The 18,328-nt window shown below is 36.8% G+C and overlaps 1 protein-coding gene across 3 annotated transcripts in view; it reads right to left on the bottom strand.

Annotated features, from left to right (window-relative positions):
• IPO11 (importin 11) overlaps nucleotides 1-18,328 on the bottom strand; it is an 82,800-nt gene that overhangs the window by 20,567 nt on the left and 43,905 nt on the right. For all 3 annotated transcript variants that reach the window (XM_014964969.1, XM_014964966.1, XM_014964967.1), the window contains exons 22-29: nucleotides 17,984-18,097; nucleotides 16,778-16,893; nucleotides 15,138-15,214; nucleotides 10,980-11,059; nucleotides 10,443-10,523; nucleotides 8,559-8,654; nucleotides 6,831-6,944; nucleotides 6,249-6,370 (exon numbers count right to left, since the gene is read on the bottom strand). In XM_014964969.1, coding sequence (XP_014820455.1) covers nucleotides 6,249-6,370; nucleotides 6,831-6,944; nucleotides 8,559-8,654; nucleotides 10,443-10,523; nucleotides 10,980-11,059; nucleotides 15,138-15,214; nucleotides 16,778-16,893; nucleotides 17,984-18,097 — 800 coding nt within the window. The remainder of the gene's footprint in view (nucleotides 1-6,248; nucleotides 6,371-6,830; nucleotides 6,945-8,558; nucleotides 8,655-10,442; nucleotides 10,524-10,979; nucleotides 11,060-15,137; nucleotides 15,215-16,777; nucleotides 16,894-17,983; nucleotides 18,098-18,328) is intronic.

Genomic DNA, 18,328 nt, shown 5'->3' on the forward strand with positions numbered 1-18,328 from the left:
ATCCACTCCCATAATAGCAACCGTGATAGTTACAAAGGGGAGACACAGGCACAGAAATTGTAATACCAAATTAATAACCCAGCAAAACCATTCCTGTTTAATAAACCCACAGTACTAAACATTTGTATATGTAAACATACATCACAAAATCTATTTCAAAATTATGATGCTGTCTTTGTAACTTATTTTCCTTTTTAACCTTGGCATTTATTATTTTTTATTAAATTATCAGGCAGTTTTTGCAACATGCTGAGAAATAGCAAGAAGTGAAAACTACAGGATTATTTTTCCCATTGAGGATAAGGAAACAAGTTTCCCTTCTATAAGTCCTATTTGGCTCTAGACTCCAGTAAAGTAATATGACAGAAAGCTCCTATGAAAGTGAGAGCTCACTCTGAGAAACTGTTAGTGTAAATTTTCCATCTAGTAGTAAATAATTATTACACCAATGAACTGCATTTTTCATGCAAACTGACAAAAAAATGAAGTCTTTAAGGAGAGAGCACTAAGACTGTGTACAAAACAAGAACTTGGGTGTGTTGGTGGATGAGAAGCTCAATGTGACTCAGCAATGTCTGACTGCAGCCCAAAAAGCCAACTGTATCCTGCACCACATCAAAAGAAGAGTGGCCAGCAGGTGGAGGGAGGTGATTCTGCCCCTCTGCTCTGCTCTGGTGAGATCCCACCTATAGTACTGCGTCCAGCTCTGGATTCAACAGAGGAAGGACATGGACCTGTTGGAGTGGGTCCAGCAGAGGGCAATGAAGATGATCAGAGAAATGGAGCACCTATGTTGTGAGAACAGGCTGGAGAATTGGGGTTGTTCAGCCTGGGTAAGAGAAGGCTTCAGGGAGATCTTATAGCAGCCTTCCAGTACCTGAAGGGGCCCTACAGGAGAGGTGGGGAAGGGCTCTTTATCAGGGAGGGGAGTGATAGGACGAAGGTTAATGGTTTTAAACTGAAAGAGGGCAGAGTTAGGCTAGATATTAAGAAGAATTTCTTTACTGTGAGGGTGTTGAGACACTGGAACAGGTTGCCCAGGAAGCTGTGGATGCCCCATCCCTGGAAGTGTTCAAGGCCAGGCTGGATGGGGCTTTGAGCAACCTGGCCTAGCAGGAGGTGTCCTTGCCCATGGCAGCGGTGTTGGAATTAAGATGGTCCTTAAGGTCCTTTCCAACCCAAACCGTTCTATGGTATTTCGTCTTTAGCCTTTACTATTCACTGCAATATTTAGTAAACTCTGTTCAAACAAAGGAGTAAGAAATCTACTCAATATGAATGTATTTCAAACCAAAATGTTTAAAGAACTCAAACCAAAGTTATTTCCCAAATGTCAACCAGAATAACTAATTCACCTTCCAGAAATTGAATGAAAACTAAATCCAATTGTACAGCTTTCAACAGCACACTGCCTGCTAGTTTAGGAGACAGGATGAGCATGAACTTGGCCTTAGCAACTGATAGCTTCTAAAAATTTTACAGAAAGAGAAAGCAACTAGTGCATTTCATGAAAACTACTACAGAGAATGCCCACATGCAAAATACAGAAACAATTTCTTCCTTAAAATACATTCTTTACACTAAGCATTTCCTTAATACGAAAACCTGGTGGTTTATTTTATATCCTCCAAGGCCAAACATGGATGACAAATGCAAAATCATAATTTAAAGAGCTCCCTTTTATACTAATAGTTTATTAGATGTGTGAGTGAGCAGTCAGCATACCTTTGACTAGAGTTATTAAAAAAAAAAAAAAAGAGGGTAAGATAGGGAAATGGCTTGAGAGCATCATCATAAGGAGGATGCACAAGTTGGTTGTGTAACAAATTCCGACTTCATAAACTACCCTCAAAGAGAACATGGCATTTCATTAGGCACTTCCTTGCCATTTTCTACCATTACATATAGACAACTTCTTGAGAGGAAAACTAAATTGCTAGCAAAGTAACTTTAAGAAATGACAGAGGAAAAACTTCTTTAATAACCTAATGAAGATTTATAATTGCATACTGTAAGTACTTATACTCACAGAATGCCAATTATGTAATTGGCAGAACTCACACTGTCTGACATATCAGATTTAATACACAGTGAGAAAAAGCAAGCATAATTTACATAATGAAATGAGCAGAGCAACCTGGAGAACCTTTTAGGTTCTTAACCTCTTCTTCACAATCGATTTTTCCAGACAAATAGATTTGACTCATAGGGGAAAAATTAACACTGGCATCCGGAAATACTATTTGTTTACTGCAAACTAAGAAGATAAGATCAATTCAAATGCTTCATATTTCAAGCTCAGTAGAGTCAAGTCTCCTCTATGGAGTGGTAGGCACCAACAATGAACTACTCCTCTACACTGGTAAGTCCATCAAGAATGAATCTATTCTCAAGCATCAAAATTAATGGACTATTTTGGAAGGCACTGACTTTGAGTGAAAGTAAACTTGGCAACTTCCAATTCAAGAATGACAGGCATAGCATTAATAACACTTACCAGCAAAAGTCAAGTGCTTAGTTTTCAAGATGGTGTCAGATGCCACCCATGCTTAGTTAGGTACCACACCAAGCTAAGCTAATCATTGACACGCTACCTTTTCAAATTCTGTTTATCTTTTCTATCAGAGACTAAAATATTCCTATCACTCTAAAGCATATTTCAGCATTGTTTGTGTTCTAGCAGATACACAGATAATAACTGCGGGAGAATAAAGAAGAAGTCTACTTTGCTAAATAAATCATTAAAAGCTTTCAATATCCCAATATGCCAACAATAAGGCCATTCCAAAACCTTAGTCTCAGGAAATAGAGAGTGCCGAAAATGCATATCTGAAACCATAGCACCTCAGAGAGTGTTAGGGGCCCACATCCATTCCACAGCGGCCTACAGAAAAGTTGGGCTGCTGCTCCTGACAATGTTCACTAGGTGCTGTTTTGGGGACCAAGGGCACATCTAACAAAACCCAACAACATCTACCGTACTGTACTAGAAGAGTACTCTTGAAGCTGTAGGTTCACAAACAAGCCATTAGGATTGTAGACAAACAGGAATATGACTGAACTAGACCAGGAAATTAGGACATTTGTGAATATATTCATCCAGGTTGCTGTTACTCCTCATGTCTCACACCCTAGTTCAGACATGATTCTGCTCCACCAAACTTCAAGTCCTTTCATGCTTTTTTTCAAAAAACCCTCACTGTTCTAGCTATTATGTATCCATCCACATGTCCCTTGTGTGCTGAACACGGTGACACCATTACTCCTTAAGTGCATCCTGACTGCCTAAATTTTGTTACTGGACCCTACTACTATATGTTATCAGTTTAAAGATAAAGGTCTTTATTTCACGAAGTACCAATAATAAATCAATAAAAATGCACATGGATAGCTATGAGAAGGAAACAGGCAGAGTACCAAATGTGGAAAAAACCACAGATGTGTATCTGTTAGACACAAAAAATGCTAACACTTGAATGGCCAGGCTCAGAGAGCAAATGCAGATAATCAGGTAGTATTTAGCTTATGCAAAAATCCCAAGTAATACCAGGAAATTACTGCTAAGTGCAAAAGTGTTGCAACACACTAATCAGGAAAGAAGCAGCTATTGTTCTTTTTGTAATATGAACTTCTCAAGACTAACACAATGTGTAGCTGCGTGTAGGAAGATAAACAGGATAACAGGATGCTGGATTGAAGGACTATATGTGTACATGATGAAATGCAATAGTACTGTTGGTGTTAAAGACATGTCATTGTATGTATCTCTGGATGATATGGCCTAGACAAGAAAGTTGTAGTTTGGCTAATAAACTGTCACTCTGTAACATGCTTAGTCCAACTAAATGGTCCGAGAACTACTGTGAACTACAACCACTCTGCAGTGATTCCCATCTTACCTGTTCTAAAATCCTTCACTCATGATGCTGTCAAAGGCGCTATATTTGAAATAGTAAATTATTTTTGCCCTACTGGTTTTAAATTAATAATGATGGAAGCTTTAGTCCCAAGTTCACATATGTGTAGGTATAAACCTTACCACTAAGTAGAAAATACCTGAGAGCAATGAAGTAATACTATAGAGTTTAGAGGGAGAATAAAAAAAGATCACTCTTCCTTGATACTTTCCCCAACATTTTATCCATAAAGTAACTCTGAGGAAACAATGGGAATGTGTGTTACCTTCATTTTTTCCCCAGTACTTTTGTTTATTTCCTCCTTTTCCTCTCTAAAATAACCTGATGCTCTTCATACAGCTCCAGCTATAGGCAAGAGGAAGCAACTGGCAAAAAGAGCAAAATCCTCAGGAAGTGCTAAACACAGTGCAGATGCCTGTTTTCCCTATAGCAGAATCTTCAAAATCTGAGCTTGCAACTGGTATGACCCCTGACCATTGTACAGGAGCAAGCTGAAGATAGAACTTCCCCCTCAGCTTGGCCATCCCAAGCAAGCCTGTCTTATGGTCATCCTTGGGAGACAAAATTCTGTACTGTGTCTACAGCTGAGAAATCTTGAACTGGTTTGGATGTCCAAAGTAATATCTAATCAGGAACCTGGTTAGCGAGGTACTCCAACAGAAAAAAATTACTTAGCTGTTTATGTGAATCAAAATATTTTGTTTAAATACTGTATTATATTTAAAACATTTTTTGCTAAACTCTGCAAATGAATTTGCAAAAGAAGCCTGCTTTTGAAAAATTTCATTTTTAACACAAGTTTCAGATGTGACATGCAGCAAGCACATGTAATATAATCCCTACGAAATGGCAAAACCGAAGAGACTCATATTTTTCAGTAGTAGAAGGAACAATCACTTGACAGAATCAATTTCACACATTCTGTCTGAAGGTATGTTTGGCCCTGGCAGTCTATCAGTTGTATAGTAAAATTTTCATAGCTTTGACATAAATATGTCCACTAAAGAGAGGCCTTTTATTTGAGAAACGGCTTTCTTAAATGATTTGAAAATCTGAAAAATAAACCTGTCATTTGCAGAAGGCTTTATTATGTTATGGACTGCCAGAAATAATTGGCTCTCACAGCAGGAAATTTGGAGCAGCTGAAGGTAGTTCAAAATAACACAGTTATCTAAAGCAACTTGTTTTTTCCTTCACCTCTTTAAAAGAAACTTCACAGGAAGACAGGCATGCAATTCAGCACCTTAAATTTTAGATTACACCTTTTTAAGAACATTTCAAATGTACTCAAAAGCAATATAACATTGTTACATTTACTGAAAAACCCAAAAACTTTCTCATAAAGTAGCTGCTCGGTTCACTTTTGGCTACATGTTTGTCCTGATGATCTGAGATGAAAAAAGGAAAGCTTCTGTGCACATTAAAAGCAATGAAGCCTCTTTAAGTTTTACATGTAAAAGCTCCCTGATTTTTTAGGTATGACTACATATTGTACAGCTTTATAGATACTAACGTAGCTTTAGGATTTGTGAGCAACCATCTAAATTTCCATTAGACAAGGCTTTTCAGGAAATCCGGCAGACTAAATGTAAACTCACGCAGTCTTGTCTTCCTGACTTTCAAACAGACAAGAATATAATCTGAAGGTAACTACGGACTGAACTCTCACCTAAACATGTGTTATACATGAATTTGAGTGGTGGCAGTTTAGAAGTCAGCATAGTACTATTCAGCATTTTCATTAAAAACTTTCATTTTGTATGTATATTCAGCAATGATGATGGCTAGAGAAAGGACAACAGTAAAAGCTGCTTGTTATAGAACTCTTTCACAGTAGAAGGTTTCACTATAGAAAGTTTCACAGTCTTTTACAGCAACTCTTCCATTTCACGTCATAAAGGGCAAAACAAGGATTTTCATCACTTTCGTTCAGATCTACCCACAACAGGAAAGCAAACTGAACAAACACTGTTCCCTGGAAGGAACTCCAAAATGCTAACAAGCCAACTAAAGCAACCACTTAATCAAGATGAGAGAAGCAGCTAGTTCAGTATTAATATAAGAATGGACAATAAAATGTGCAGTGCTGTTTTCTCAATTTTACTAAATGACATTTTCCATGAAATATAAGAAAGGTTACTATGTTGTTATAAAAAGTTAATATAGCATGAAAAAATAGCATGAAAATTCTACCTTTTTAAGTTTCTCTTGGCAAAAAGGCAATAAAACTACTTATCTTGGAATATTTATCTGCAGAATTGTGAAATACCTTAAATATCATCTTAAGGGCCTTGGAGGCATTCTTATTTAAGACACTGTACATCTGCTTACCTATTCAATGATGGCAAAAGTGAAAGCAATGCCAAAGCAGAAAGTTTCCTTCTCTCTGGCTGAGTGATGTTATCCATTCGATCAACCCACATTTCAATCACATTACTGAGAATTTGGTCCAACTGCAATGGGAAGCAGAATGTTCCTTTTCATTTATGAGTACTCCAGCATATTTAGAAACTCACTTATTTTAATTTTTCTAGCAACTGAATACATTGTTCCATCTGAGAAAGACACCATACAGTTCTGCATACCTGACAGAATTAGCAAGCAACAGTTATTTTTTCAGTTTTCTGTAGCAGTGCTTCCAAGCCCTGAACCCCTCTCACCATTAATTGTAACCCAGAAGTTTAGAAATGCATTTAATTCATGGTCGGAGCCTTGATTCAGAACAGTGAAAGAAAATTACTAAAATTTCACTTAAAGACATAGTAGAACACTTGTAGGAAAAGAACCTCTGTAACCTCAAGGTGGTCTGGGGAGGAACAAGCATGGAAAGCAGAGGGAAAAGTTATTTTGGGTCAAAAAAGCGCAATGCTTCTGCATGCAATCCAGACAAAATACCAACACAAAAATCCTTACCTCCTGACCCAGTTCACACGCCATCTGGCTCAAAAGTAACGAAAAAAAACTTGCATTTTGTAGTAGGACTCTACCCACAATCCCCAGATAAGTAGACATCACTACGGGGTATCTCTGAAACAAAAGTAAACCAAAACAAAGGAGGCTTAGATTAATTAAGAGAAAAATACCTAACATACAGAGCAGAAATACATGGAAAATAGTTGCATGCATCCTTTATGTATTTTATGAAATTTGAAATTGTAAATTGTAGTTTTGGAGCCTCTAAGAACACAAGACTGAGCACGCAAGCAATCATTACCAGAGTTTCTCAATTCTTACAATAAGATAATTATGGCTATCCCAAAGTCAGTTTCCTCTGAACAGCCAAGACAACTTGCAAGGTGATTTTACTTTAAAGTTTAAAACCATCACCTTAAGGAATAAACAGAATATTATACTATTAAAAAATTACTTTCAAAGTTGATTATGGATCAAAATTACTGTTTACAATTTTAGTAATTAATTACAATTAAGAGGTGCTTAATATTTCTGAAGTTGTTCTTTCTTATTTCACTAAGAGAAACCAATACATTTGCCAACAACTAATTTGCAAGTGTCTCAAAATTAAGTGGATACAGTAGTGAGCTCATTAGTTCATTACCTTTTGTTATTACTTTGAATTTTAAAAGAAGCTACATGTCTTCCTGTATTAAATTTCGCATCTAACAACATAAAAGTAGTTATTTTGCAGAATTGCCAACTTGAAAAAACCAAATGCCAACATTTACCTGAAAACGTTAACCCAGATTAATATATTTTTGAATAGAGAGCAATGAATTTGTTACAGTCTTAAATCAGAAGACATTTTAGTAATATACTTGAGTTTTGTGTCTTAATCTGCAAACTGCTCAAACAAACTGTCTTTATGTGTTCTATACAGCAAAAAGTAAATTGCTAAGTAATATAACTTGGCTTAATCTTGGAAATATCTTATTTAACTCAATGATACTGGGAGCCAAATACTGTTAAGTGAAAGTCTTCAACTCTGAAAAAAACAGTTTTTGACAAAAAAAAGTAAAGAGGAAAAAAAGAATTCCACCCACTGATTCTGCTGATTATTTTTTTTTCCCCTGCAAGTACTGCAAGGTCCAACACAGTTAAAGCATATTGAATTTTACTCCTTTTTATACAACACGGAAATTTGTGAAGGCAAAGAGAGTGAAAATGGAGAACTTAAGACATACAAGCAAGCAAAATCTTGAAGCCTTTTCTATCTCGCACAGCGCATTCTCACATTCCTCAGCTCTTCAAATTAGATATGTCAATTAGAAAAAGAAGGTCAAATCAACCTTCTCCTTGACCAGTTTGTTTTTCTCTGGTCTAGGTACACTTAAAAAGGAGTACTGTAACCATCTTTAAATACCCTAACACAAAACTCCAATGCCTACAAAGGATCTAACTGCGCACAGAGGCACATTATCAGTGTTAATAGTGAAGGAATGGAAGAATGAAATTCACGCTATTTTATTAAAATAAACACTAGATGACAAAAGAAGTTATGGATACGTTGCTTTAACTCTTGCACGACTATATTACTTTTACAGACTTTTTAAACACCTGTCAAAGATCTATCAGATGCTCTTAAAACAAGAGAAAATGCAACACCAATATGAAAAAATTTGGCCTGATAATGGAAGATACTTTCCCATTAGAAAGGAAAAGTTGAGAGTAAAGAGTGACTCTTACCTCCCCATCTAAAATCCCCTTGAATATTGACGGCAGAAGAGGCTGAAACATTTGAGGACCCAAAACAGGGTTTACTTTTAGAACATTTTCCACAACCTTAAAAACAAAAGCAATTTATACAATTAGTAAGTTACATTTAAAAACCTTAACTGAAGCTTTAAAACTACATATACTGGTCCATATATAAAGTCCTGGTAGGACGTTTACCATTAAATACCAGCAAACCTCAGGCTTGCTGAAAGTAAATTTGAGCAAAATACTCTGCAAACCTGATCTGCATAACAGACTTGATGAAAACTCACATGCCAAGTGAAACCCACCTAGCAAGAACCTCCTCATGGCCCTGGCAAAGGTGCTGAGGCGGGCTGGAAGGAGGGACCTTGATATGGCTCCACAAAAAGCAGCTTGATGATGTGGGCTGGCTGGGAAAAGTATGGGCAGTTTAAGGCTTATTTCCATACCTTTGTCCTGTCACTTTTTTGAAGTACCATTCATTAGGATCTATCATTCCTTGGCAGGTGATTAAGTAGCCACAAGTGCCCTCAGATGTGCTGTTCTCAGTACCCTGCTCTGGCTGCCAGTTTTTACATTCTTTACTCTGTGCTTCTCAGCTCTTTTTTCCACCCCCCATGAGCTGTTCCCTGAAGTAATTTTTTTCTTGTGTTCTTCAGGCTTTCTTTCATCCAGCTGTTTGGGCTCTCTCCTTGTACCAAGACAGACAGGGGAAGAGGTTGTGAGAATAACGGGCAGTATATTCACCTATTCACTCTTAAAGTGAAGGCAGAGACCACACATCTATACGGTCTTGTGTATAAAGCATATATAGGTACCATAAAGGTACCTCCCTCCCTCAGACACTCTTCTCAGTTTCTACCTACTTTCAGCTCACCAAAACTTCCTCAAGGAACTACTCTTCTGTGCTCGTCCAGTCTCCCCTAAATCTTTTTTTAGACCTTGTCCCTACTAGCTTCATTTAATGCCCTCTATGTCTTGCCTTGAGAGAGGTTTTAAGCAGTTGACCCCTTCCAGTGCCTCTCAGTTTTTGTAGACCTTTACTGTTATATGGAGGTGAACATATTCTCCCACTTGTCTTTTCCAGGCACCAGAAGTTTTAGCTAACTCATTTGTTCCTTGTACACAATCTTTCCAAACATTTTATTGTCTGTCGCAGATAACTAGAAAATCAAGTCACATCAAGCCTCAGTAACCTTGCAATAAATCATTTTATCAGTCTGAATTAGTGTTTTCCAACCTTATCCATATATGTACTGTTCTAATGTCTATTCTCAATCCAGCCAAAGCTCTGTGTAGGAAAACATTTCAGAGCATGCTGTGTGTTTCTGTTCCCAATATTTACCTTAGGGGGATTTTGTTTAACAAGTCAGCACAGTGATGCCTGACAAAACATTTTCCTCATTGTAAAAATGCTTACATGGATTATAGTTCAGTTACCCCTCTGGAAGTAAGCAGGCGTATTGGGAAGGTGTTTCAAGTACACTGGACAAACCTTGTGGCTAATGTGAGACCACACTGGGAGCCAAGTGGATAAATGATACTTAGCAGCATCACTCTATTATCACTCTATTTTAGAGATCTGGTTAAAGGCTGCTGCATCAAACATTTACCTAACTATAGAATCTAAATAACAGTATTGACAGAGAGGAATTGATATTTTAAATTCCAGACCCAGAGTCCTTAAGCTTCTCACAGCAGTAAGTACAATACATAGTTAAAACACCACTGACTCCGATGTCAGTGTGTGCTAAATAAGCTGTTTTCTTTTGTATGTTCTACAACATTACTCTAAAAAACATCACTCTAACCTGAAAAAACACTAGCAAGAATAATGGATGCACAGAGCTGAATATCTCTGAATAACTCTACCTTTAAAACTTGAACTTGACCTTCAGTAGTTATATCCCCCAAAAGTTCACAAAATGACCTGCATAGGTCAGCAGCATACATCTGAAAATTAAATTAAAAATAAGGTATTACACAAACACGTTTTATATTTATGTATATATTTCAAAACGCAACATGTTAGGGATTACATATGTCCAAGGACATGGCTTCTCTTCAAAGATCGTATTTGCTAAAATACTTATGTTTCCTAAACTAATTAAAACCTAATCTAAGCATTTTGGTTTTTTTAACATCACAGGTTTTTTAAACAATCAAAGAATTTTCTAAAGAAAGGTGTGAGAAAAAGGCATAATACCTCTTGTTCAATTTTTGCTAGAATTTATGATGATAATCGTAATCTGGTAGGATAATTAGAGTAAATGCTGCTACCCTGCAGAGGACCTTCTCAGGTAACAAAATGACTCCACAAAATATTAATTGTAGACCTTTACTGTACAGAATGGTTTGCCAGTAGGGACCCAGGGTGCTAATATGAATCTTTATATAATGGTAACATACCTGTAAAAATTCAGATGATGATAAGAAAATATAAGCATTGATGATCTTAAAGCAATTTTTGAGGTTTTCTGAACTAAGCTCTGGAAAAAAAGAGATCACAATTCACAACCTCATCATAAATTGAAGTATAACTGAAATGATTCACTTCTACAAGCTTTTTTCCCCTCACACAGCTTTTAAGTGCCAGATGCCTGCAAAAAGAAAAACGTTTCCTTATAGTCAGTATACCATTCAGGTCCTCTCTCCTTGCCAGAGAGAACGTGCTGGTTTTGGCTGGGGTAGAGTTAATTTTCTTCACAGTAGCTAGTATGGAGTTGTGTTTTGGATTTGTGCTGGAAACAGTGGTGGTACCAGGGTGATGCTTAGCTGTTGCTGAGCAGTGCTCACACAGAGTCAAGGCCTTTTCTGCTCCTCACACCACCCACCAGTGAGGAGACTGGGGGTGCACAAGAAGCTGAGAGAAAACACAGCCGGGAGAGCTGACCCCAGGGATATTCCATACCATATGGCATCGTGCTCAGCATATAAAGCTGGAAGATGGAGAAAGAAAGGCAGGCTGACATTCGGAGTTACGGTGTTTTGTCTTCCCAAGTCACCGTACGCGTGACGGAGCCCTGCTTTCCTGGACACCTGCCTGATGATGGGAAAGGTGAAAGAATTCCTTGTTTTGCTTTGCATGCATGTGTGGCTCTTGCTTTAACTATTAAACTGTCTTTATCGCAACTCATGAGTTTTCTGTCTTTTACTCTTCTGATTCTCTTCCCCACCCCACCACGGCGGGGAGTGAGCAAACAGCTGTGTGGTGGTGGCTGCTGGCTGGGGTTAAAACAAAGCAGACAATAACAAGAAAAATGATAACACCTCTCATGCTCCCAAATGGAAGCACAAAAAATCCCATCACCTTAAAAGCCAATGCTAATAAAAAAATAATAAAATAAAAAAAGTTAAGTTTTGGATGTGACAGTGGGCTTAGAAGATATTAAAGAATGAACAACTGGAACATGTACGTAAGAGACCTGCAATTATTATAAGTGATCTCTCTCACATTTGAATCTGTTAATGTTGAGCAGAAAGACTGAAATAATGATTGCAGTTCTGCTCCTCTGACTCAGGCACCACATCAAAAGGCACTGAGCTTTTGGACTAAAACTCACTGAGCTTTAGGCCATACCTTGAGTATTTCAGTAAGGAAAGCATAACTATTTAAGAGACGGACACACACAGGAGATGTTATACAGCAGTGGTTTGAAGAGAGAAAAATAGACATGTCCTCAGGCAGTACCTCTAAGATTGTTTTAAAAAAAAGCCACCCCAGAACATCTATAAACATAATTCATAGCAAGGCAAAAGGTTTCAAAGTTTCACATGGAGGATAATACTAACGCTGAAAGCCAACAGCCCCTGGTGTCTCAAAAAATCCAAAAAACAAACCAACTAAAAAAACGTCAAATGGTTTGCTAAATTTTCTTAAAACCAGTTTGCAAGACAGACTATTTTTGGTAAAGTAAGTGGACTTCTGCTCCACCACCTTTAATATTCCAATAAAATCATCATGGAGAGCCAACAGGAAAATACTTCTATATATGTTTTAAAAAAACGTTTCAACATAATTTAAACATTAGCACCAGTGCTGATATGAAGACCAAATACGACAATTATGCTGTGAACAGTCATTGTACTGATAGCACCACAATCTTTGAAGGAAGGTGAGTTATGCAGGTGAAATTAAGCCTTCGTATCAAATGTAGTGTTCTATTCCTCTATCTTTAAGATTTAAGAATTGCACTGATTACTTTAAAAGGCAAATCTAATTGATTAGTACAACTGCTCTGCCATCCAGTTCCAATAGCAGTAGTATCCTGAGATGGACACAAAAGGCTCTTTTCAGAAGGACAAACGTATCTGCAAAGGAATAACTACATATTACTTTCAGACAAATTAAAAAAGAAAAATCAGTAACATTTCTATAGTTTTTCCCTTTCAGTTGATTGTTAAAAATTAAAGAGATGTCACTTCACTGAGGTACACCTATGGTGACATATGCCACAGGCCTGTGACGTGGCCATGACAAAGGTGTGTTCAAATAATAAAAAACCTAGTATGAATGAATGAATCGCTAAAAAAAAAAAAATCAACTAAATATCAAACCATTTTTTATGCATAAGACATTGAAATTGCTTGTCAGCAGATAAGCATGTTTAAAAAAAAAATAAAATCTCCTAAAGGACTCAGGAGAAGAAATGGCAAGCAATTACTTCTCTAGGCTGTCATTTAAGTTAGAATGAAAGTCAAAGAATAAATAGTGAATGTATTCTTCTCAGCAAGACAATTGGATCCAGCAGAGAAGGCATGAGAGGAGGCTGCATAGAGGCCTTCAAAGTTCAGATTTCTAAGATCTTACTGATGGGCCAGGAAGCAATGATAGATAAGCAAGTGCTTGTGCAGTACATAGTCCTGGAAAGCATCTTAAGAGTATTTAAACAAAAAAGCCTGTGCAACAGATTATACGTTCATTTGCAGCCATCTGAACATGTGTTCACGAAAAGAAAACAAAAAAGCCACGGCAACACCTTGCTCTTAGGTGATATCCATAGCATACTTCAAATATCAGAGATAATTTGCACATAATGTATCTAATTCAGTTTTACATCACTTTGCTGAAGAAAACATACTGCTATAACACAGAAATCACAAATCAAGTTTTGCACTTTGATTGTTAAAACTAAACTCCCAAATCCAATAGGAAACACTAGAAGCTCAAAGAGTTCTTAAAGGTCCTGAATCGGAACCAGTAATCTATCACTGCACACCTCCTGAATTTTCTGAAAAAGTATTGTGTACAGTCACAATCAAGTCCCAGAGGACCCTGCCCACAAAGGTAATTAAAGCAAACCAAAAATTACAACACAATGAATAATCAAATACCTGAATAATAGACAATCCAGTCTATTGTCTGTACCTCCTTAAACATAGTCAAACTGTCTACTTCTGTATAAATGGTTATCAATACTATTTTCCACAGTATTGCATGAGGGCTTGGGAGGACAGCGTAGGGAGAAAATAGCAATAGCAAATGTAAACAGACCACAGATACAGAGTATTTCTGAATTTTACTGAAGCAGATCAGCAGTGTGACATAAGTATGAAAATCACAGCCATTTGCATTGTGCAAGCTTCCTGTACCAGATACTATCTACTACTAACACAGAACAATCAGGAGGAAGGGTAGTGCGTAGATATGAATGAAGACAAATAGTATTTGGCAGCTACAGAACCTAAGAGGGAGCTCTGGAGTAAATACTGAAACCACTACAAAACACTACTTTCCTGAGCAAATTTGTCATTAGAGATCTAGTGTACACAGGGAAGTGACAGAAGGTGTTATCTTGCACCTACCCATTGTGATGTAACTTTCTACTGACCTTTAGTCAGAATAAAATATTAAGTGCTGAAAACAATTAAAAAGTAACTTCTGTAATTTCCTCTTGAAACAGAATCCATTTTCTGCATTACATTCACCACCTACAAAAGCATGGCTAAAGACTTCATTACACGAAGACATATTTATATTGTAAAATTAAACCGCAAAAATTTTATACTCCCTGGAACTGCAAAGCAAAAGCACCCCAAATATCAGTATTTCCTAAGCACTGATTCTTAATCCTCATTAACGAATTTATATATTGTCAACAATTCAAGCAAACCTACCACTTTTAATTTCAGTGCTGGCTGACTAATACACAATAATGGAAAACCTAATAACCAAAACTTCAGTTCTTCAGACTAGAAAACATCATTCTGGTTGTAAGCAGAACCGGCAAATATTCCATAAAATCAATCTCACTAAAACTCAGCGTATTTAGCGTTAAATTTCAGGAACTTCTTAAAAAACCTCTGAAATGATAAGTTGACATTTCTCTTACCTTTGGGGTACAAAGCAGCTTCAACTTATTAAAAAAGAGAACTAGGGTAAATAGATAATAAATATTAAAGAAGATTGGAAAGTCAAACAATAAAAACCTGTTCTTCATCTTTCAGTAGCTAGAATTTTGCAAGCCCCTTTAGCTCTTGTAGCCACAGCAGCATTACATGAACACCACAAGCAATAGAAAAAACAAACTATGAAATTTTATTTGGTATACTTGGTAAAAGACTTACCAAGAAGGGCAGACATGTTCTGAAATATTCTCAGGAGCTCAGGTGTAAGACATGGACTATTCTCCAACGTCACTAACCTAAGAATAGGTTAAACAAAATATTTTAGATGATCTATGAGTAACATTGAGCAATCATTTTGACAAATGGAAACTTCCAGTAACCATATTTATGATCCTTAAATAATGTGTAACAATTACTTGAAGCACATTTCAAGTACAGCAGTAGTCTTTACAACACACCTGTAAGTATAGGCATTGGCCTTGCTAAGGTAGGTAAACAAAGAAAAACACGCTACTGTCTTTTTAAAGGCAACTTAATCTCCAAAATACAGCAGAGAGAATGGCTAAGCATCCAACTTGGGAAGTCAGAGGCTGTAGAGAGGAATATCCATGATGTAAGGACAAGGTGTGTGGTGGTCTTTACCTCTGGTGAAGAGCTGTTGTAGTAACCAGCTCAAATCTTTACTTTTTTTTTTTTTAGGTCTGAAACGATGCCTTGATTACCATACAATAAAGCATAACTATATGCTCAGCATTGTTTTTATCAGTTTAAAATTCCTGAGGTCTGAAAAGAGTAGCTGTAAATTAAATTCATACTGAAAGCCACAGCAACATATTCCAGTTTGTTCCTAGATTTTAGGTGTGGGATTACTGTATTGAAATAACATTTCTGATAATGCTAATGATCTTAGCTGTTCTCCTGCTCTTGGTTCAGGAAGCCATTAGAGTCCCAACTGTCTCTGCCAGCTCAATTCAGATTCCTCCGATGTCCTCTGGGACATCTTAAAATTTCATTCTTCTGCATAGGCGTCAGAATAACAACCTCAAGATCAGTATTATTAAGAAGATAAAAAAGTTCTGAACTGATATATTAAAGAGGTCCCTGCCTCTAAATTTTGTGAAGATCTTGCACTTTGACTTTCTGCCCCACCATCAAAAGCATTATAAATCTTAATTTTGCTGCACACAGAACAGATCATTTGTAGGTTAAGTATTTGTAATTCAAATGCTCATCTACAATTTAGGTCAAAGGAATACCTCACTATTTCAAGACAAACTCAATATATTCCTATTCTGCAGGAAAGATGTGCTGAGTTCAGTCCAGGTAACAGTTTCCTCCTCCTAGAGTGTCAGCTGCACCAGAAACAAACAAATTAGGCTCATGGCAAACTGATCACAGTGCCACTTCTTGTTTTATGTTTAGTCAGCTTGAGATCTGGAAGATAACTTCTACATTTTATCCTCAAAAACTTGACATCTCTCCAGCAACCAGCTCTGAGAATGACTGGGTTGTTGTGCTCCTGAAGTCAAGCATGTCAAATTGTTAGTTTAGCATGCATATTATAGTGAGTCTAGACTTTTTGACTCGCTGTTCGTTATCACCACAGAACTATATCTCACTATCAACTGCCTGAAAATGGATTACCTACTCAGTTATTTTTAATTGTGTTTCTTTTATTAACTTCCTAATCTTATCTCTGCTGAGAAAAGATATGATATACATGATGTCAAGTTAAGATAAGAAGAACATAAAAATTCTTAATACAGTCTAAGCTTTTTTTAGTTGTTTGGATTTTTTTCTCTTCTGGGGATACAAAAATTAACATTTTACAAATCAGAAACTGCTAAGAACATTCTTACCACAACTCTAAACCATCTTCCAGAAGATAGACATGTGGAGGCTGAGAAACATCTGTACTTAGCTGAATAACTGGAAGTAGAAAAGGATAGAGATTTTTGCTGTCTGTTCCCAGTCCCTGTAAAAGTAAAAAAATAAAAAAAAAAAAAAGGAATACTTCAAAAACTGCAAACCAATAAATTATCTGTCACAGTAAAATTCGCAAAAGAAGAGAAAAAGAATCAAAGAAATTGAAACAGAAATAACGGGACATGATATAAATTGATTACATAACAAAGCAGGCAGCTCAGAGCTGCTATTACTCTGCTTCACCTAACACACGAACAAAGCAGAAGAGAACATCAGAAAAACTAAAAAATTTAAGAAGGGATGAAATAAAGTGTTTCTTCCCATATGCTATATAAAAATATTGCAGAAATTATTGTGAAATTATATCATAGGTATCAGAGGTTATGCAGCAGAAAGGTAATAACAAAAGGGTTGGAATTCAAAATAAAATGCACGACCCTCAATTAAGTCAAAGCCAACACCACCATTTAGAGACATTAAACCTAATGGTTACGATTTAAGCAAGAAACATTTGATGCTAATCAAAATTTAAATGGAAATTTAAAGAACAGGTGAAGTGAAACTTCCTATGGTGGCCCATATCTTTGCCTTTGATTTGAAAATGGCTCACCTTCACAGAAAATTTGCAACCAAAATAGAAATCCCAAGTCCCTGGGAGCTGAATGGAAAGCAATGGGGAATCGAAGGTGCCTACACTGCAGAATGAAGTCTAAACCATACACAAAGACTGTAAGCAGAGACTGACACTCCCAATGCCATAGGGGAAATAGAGGAAGCCAGAACGAGCTTCTTCACATAGCCTATAAAGTCACCAATGGAGGTTCAATTCCAGGATTACAAAATCAAAACCCTCCAGAACACAAGCAAATCTGCCTAAAGAACTGCTTCTACCAAACAAGCCCCTGAAAACAAAACAGTTAAGTGCTTAACAGTAGCTATGCTTACCTCCACTACCAGAGAACCATGTCTTTATTGTAAGACTGAAAAGCATTTAGAAATGGCACATAAAACCAAAGCGTACCTTAATTTTACATATATATATATATATATACACACACACACAGGAGAACATGTAGGCACGTCTTGAGAAAGAATTAGTAGGAGATACTGACAATGTTTGTGTGATTCTGACCCCTTACCTGGACAAGATGGATTAAGGTGGTTAGAATGGCACATCGTAGCATATTGTGCTCCTCACTCTGTTTCCAAAGGAGCGGTAAATACTGAACCAAACATCCTACATACGGTCGTATCTGAAATTCAGAACATAAATTTGTTTCTTAGTGTGTGAAACCAGGCCATTAATTTATCCCGAGCGTAATTCTTGAAATATTTAAAAGCTGCTTTTGTCACAGTGAAAATACAGAGATTGCTTTAATTTACTCCTCTTTCCTCTTCCTAAAACACCATATTTCATACACTGTGACTGAAGTAACTTCTGACTGCACAGTGGTTTGAAAAGAATATATTACTTACGGCAACAT

The sequence above is a fragment of the Calidris pugnax genome, unplaced genomic scaffold (assembly GCF_001431845.1).
Source record: "Calidris pugnax isolate Ruff unplaced genomic scaffold, ASM143184v1 scaffold273, whole genome shotgun sequence".
Classification (NCBI taxonomy): domain Eukaryota; kingdom Metazoa; phylum Chordata; class Aves; order Charadriiformes; family Scolopacidae; genus Calidris; species Calidris pugnax.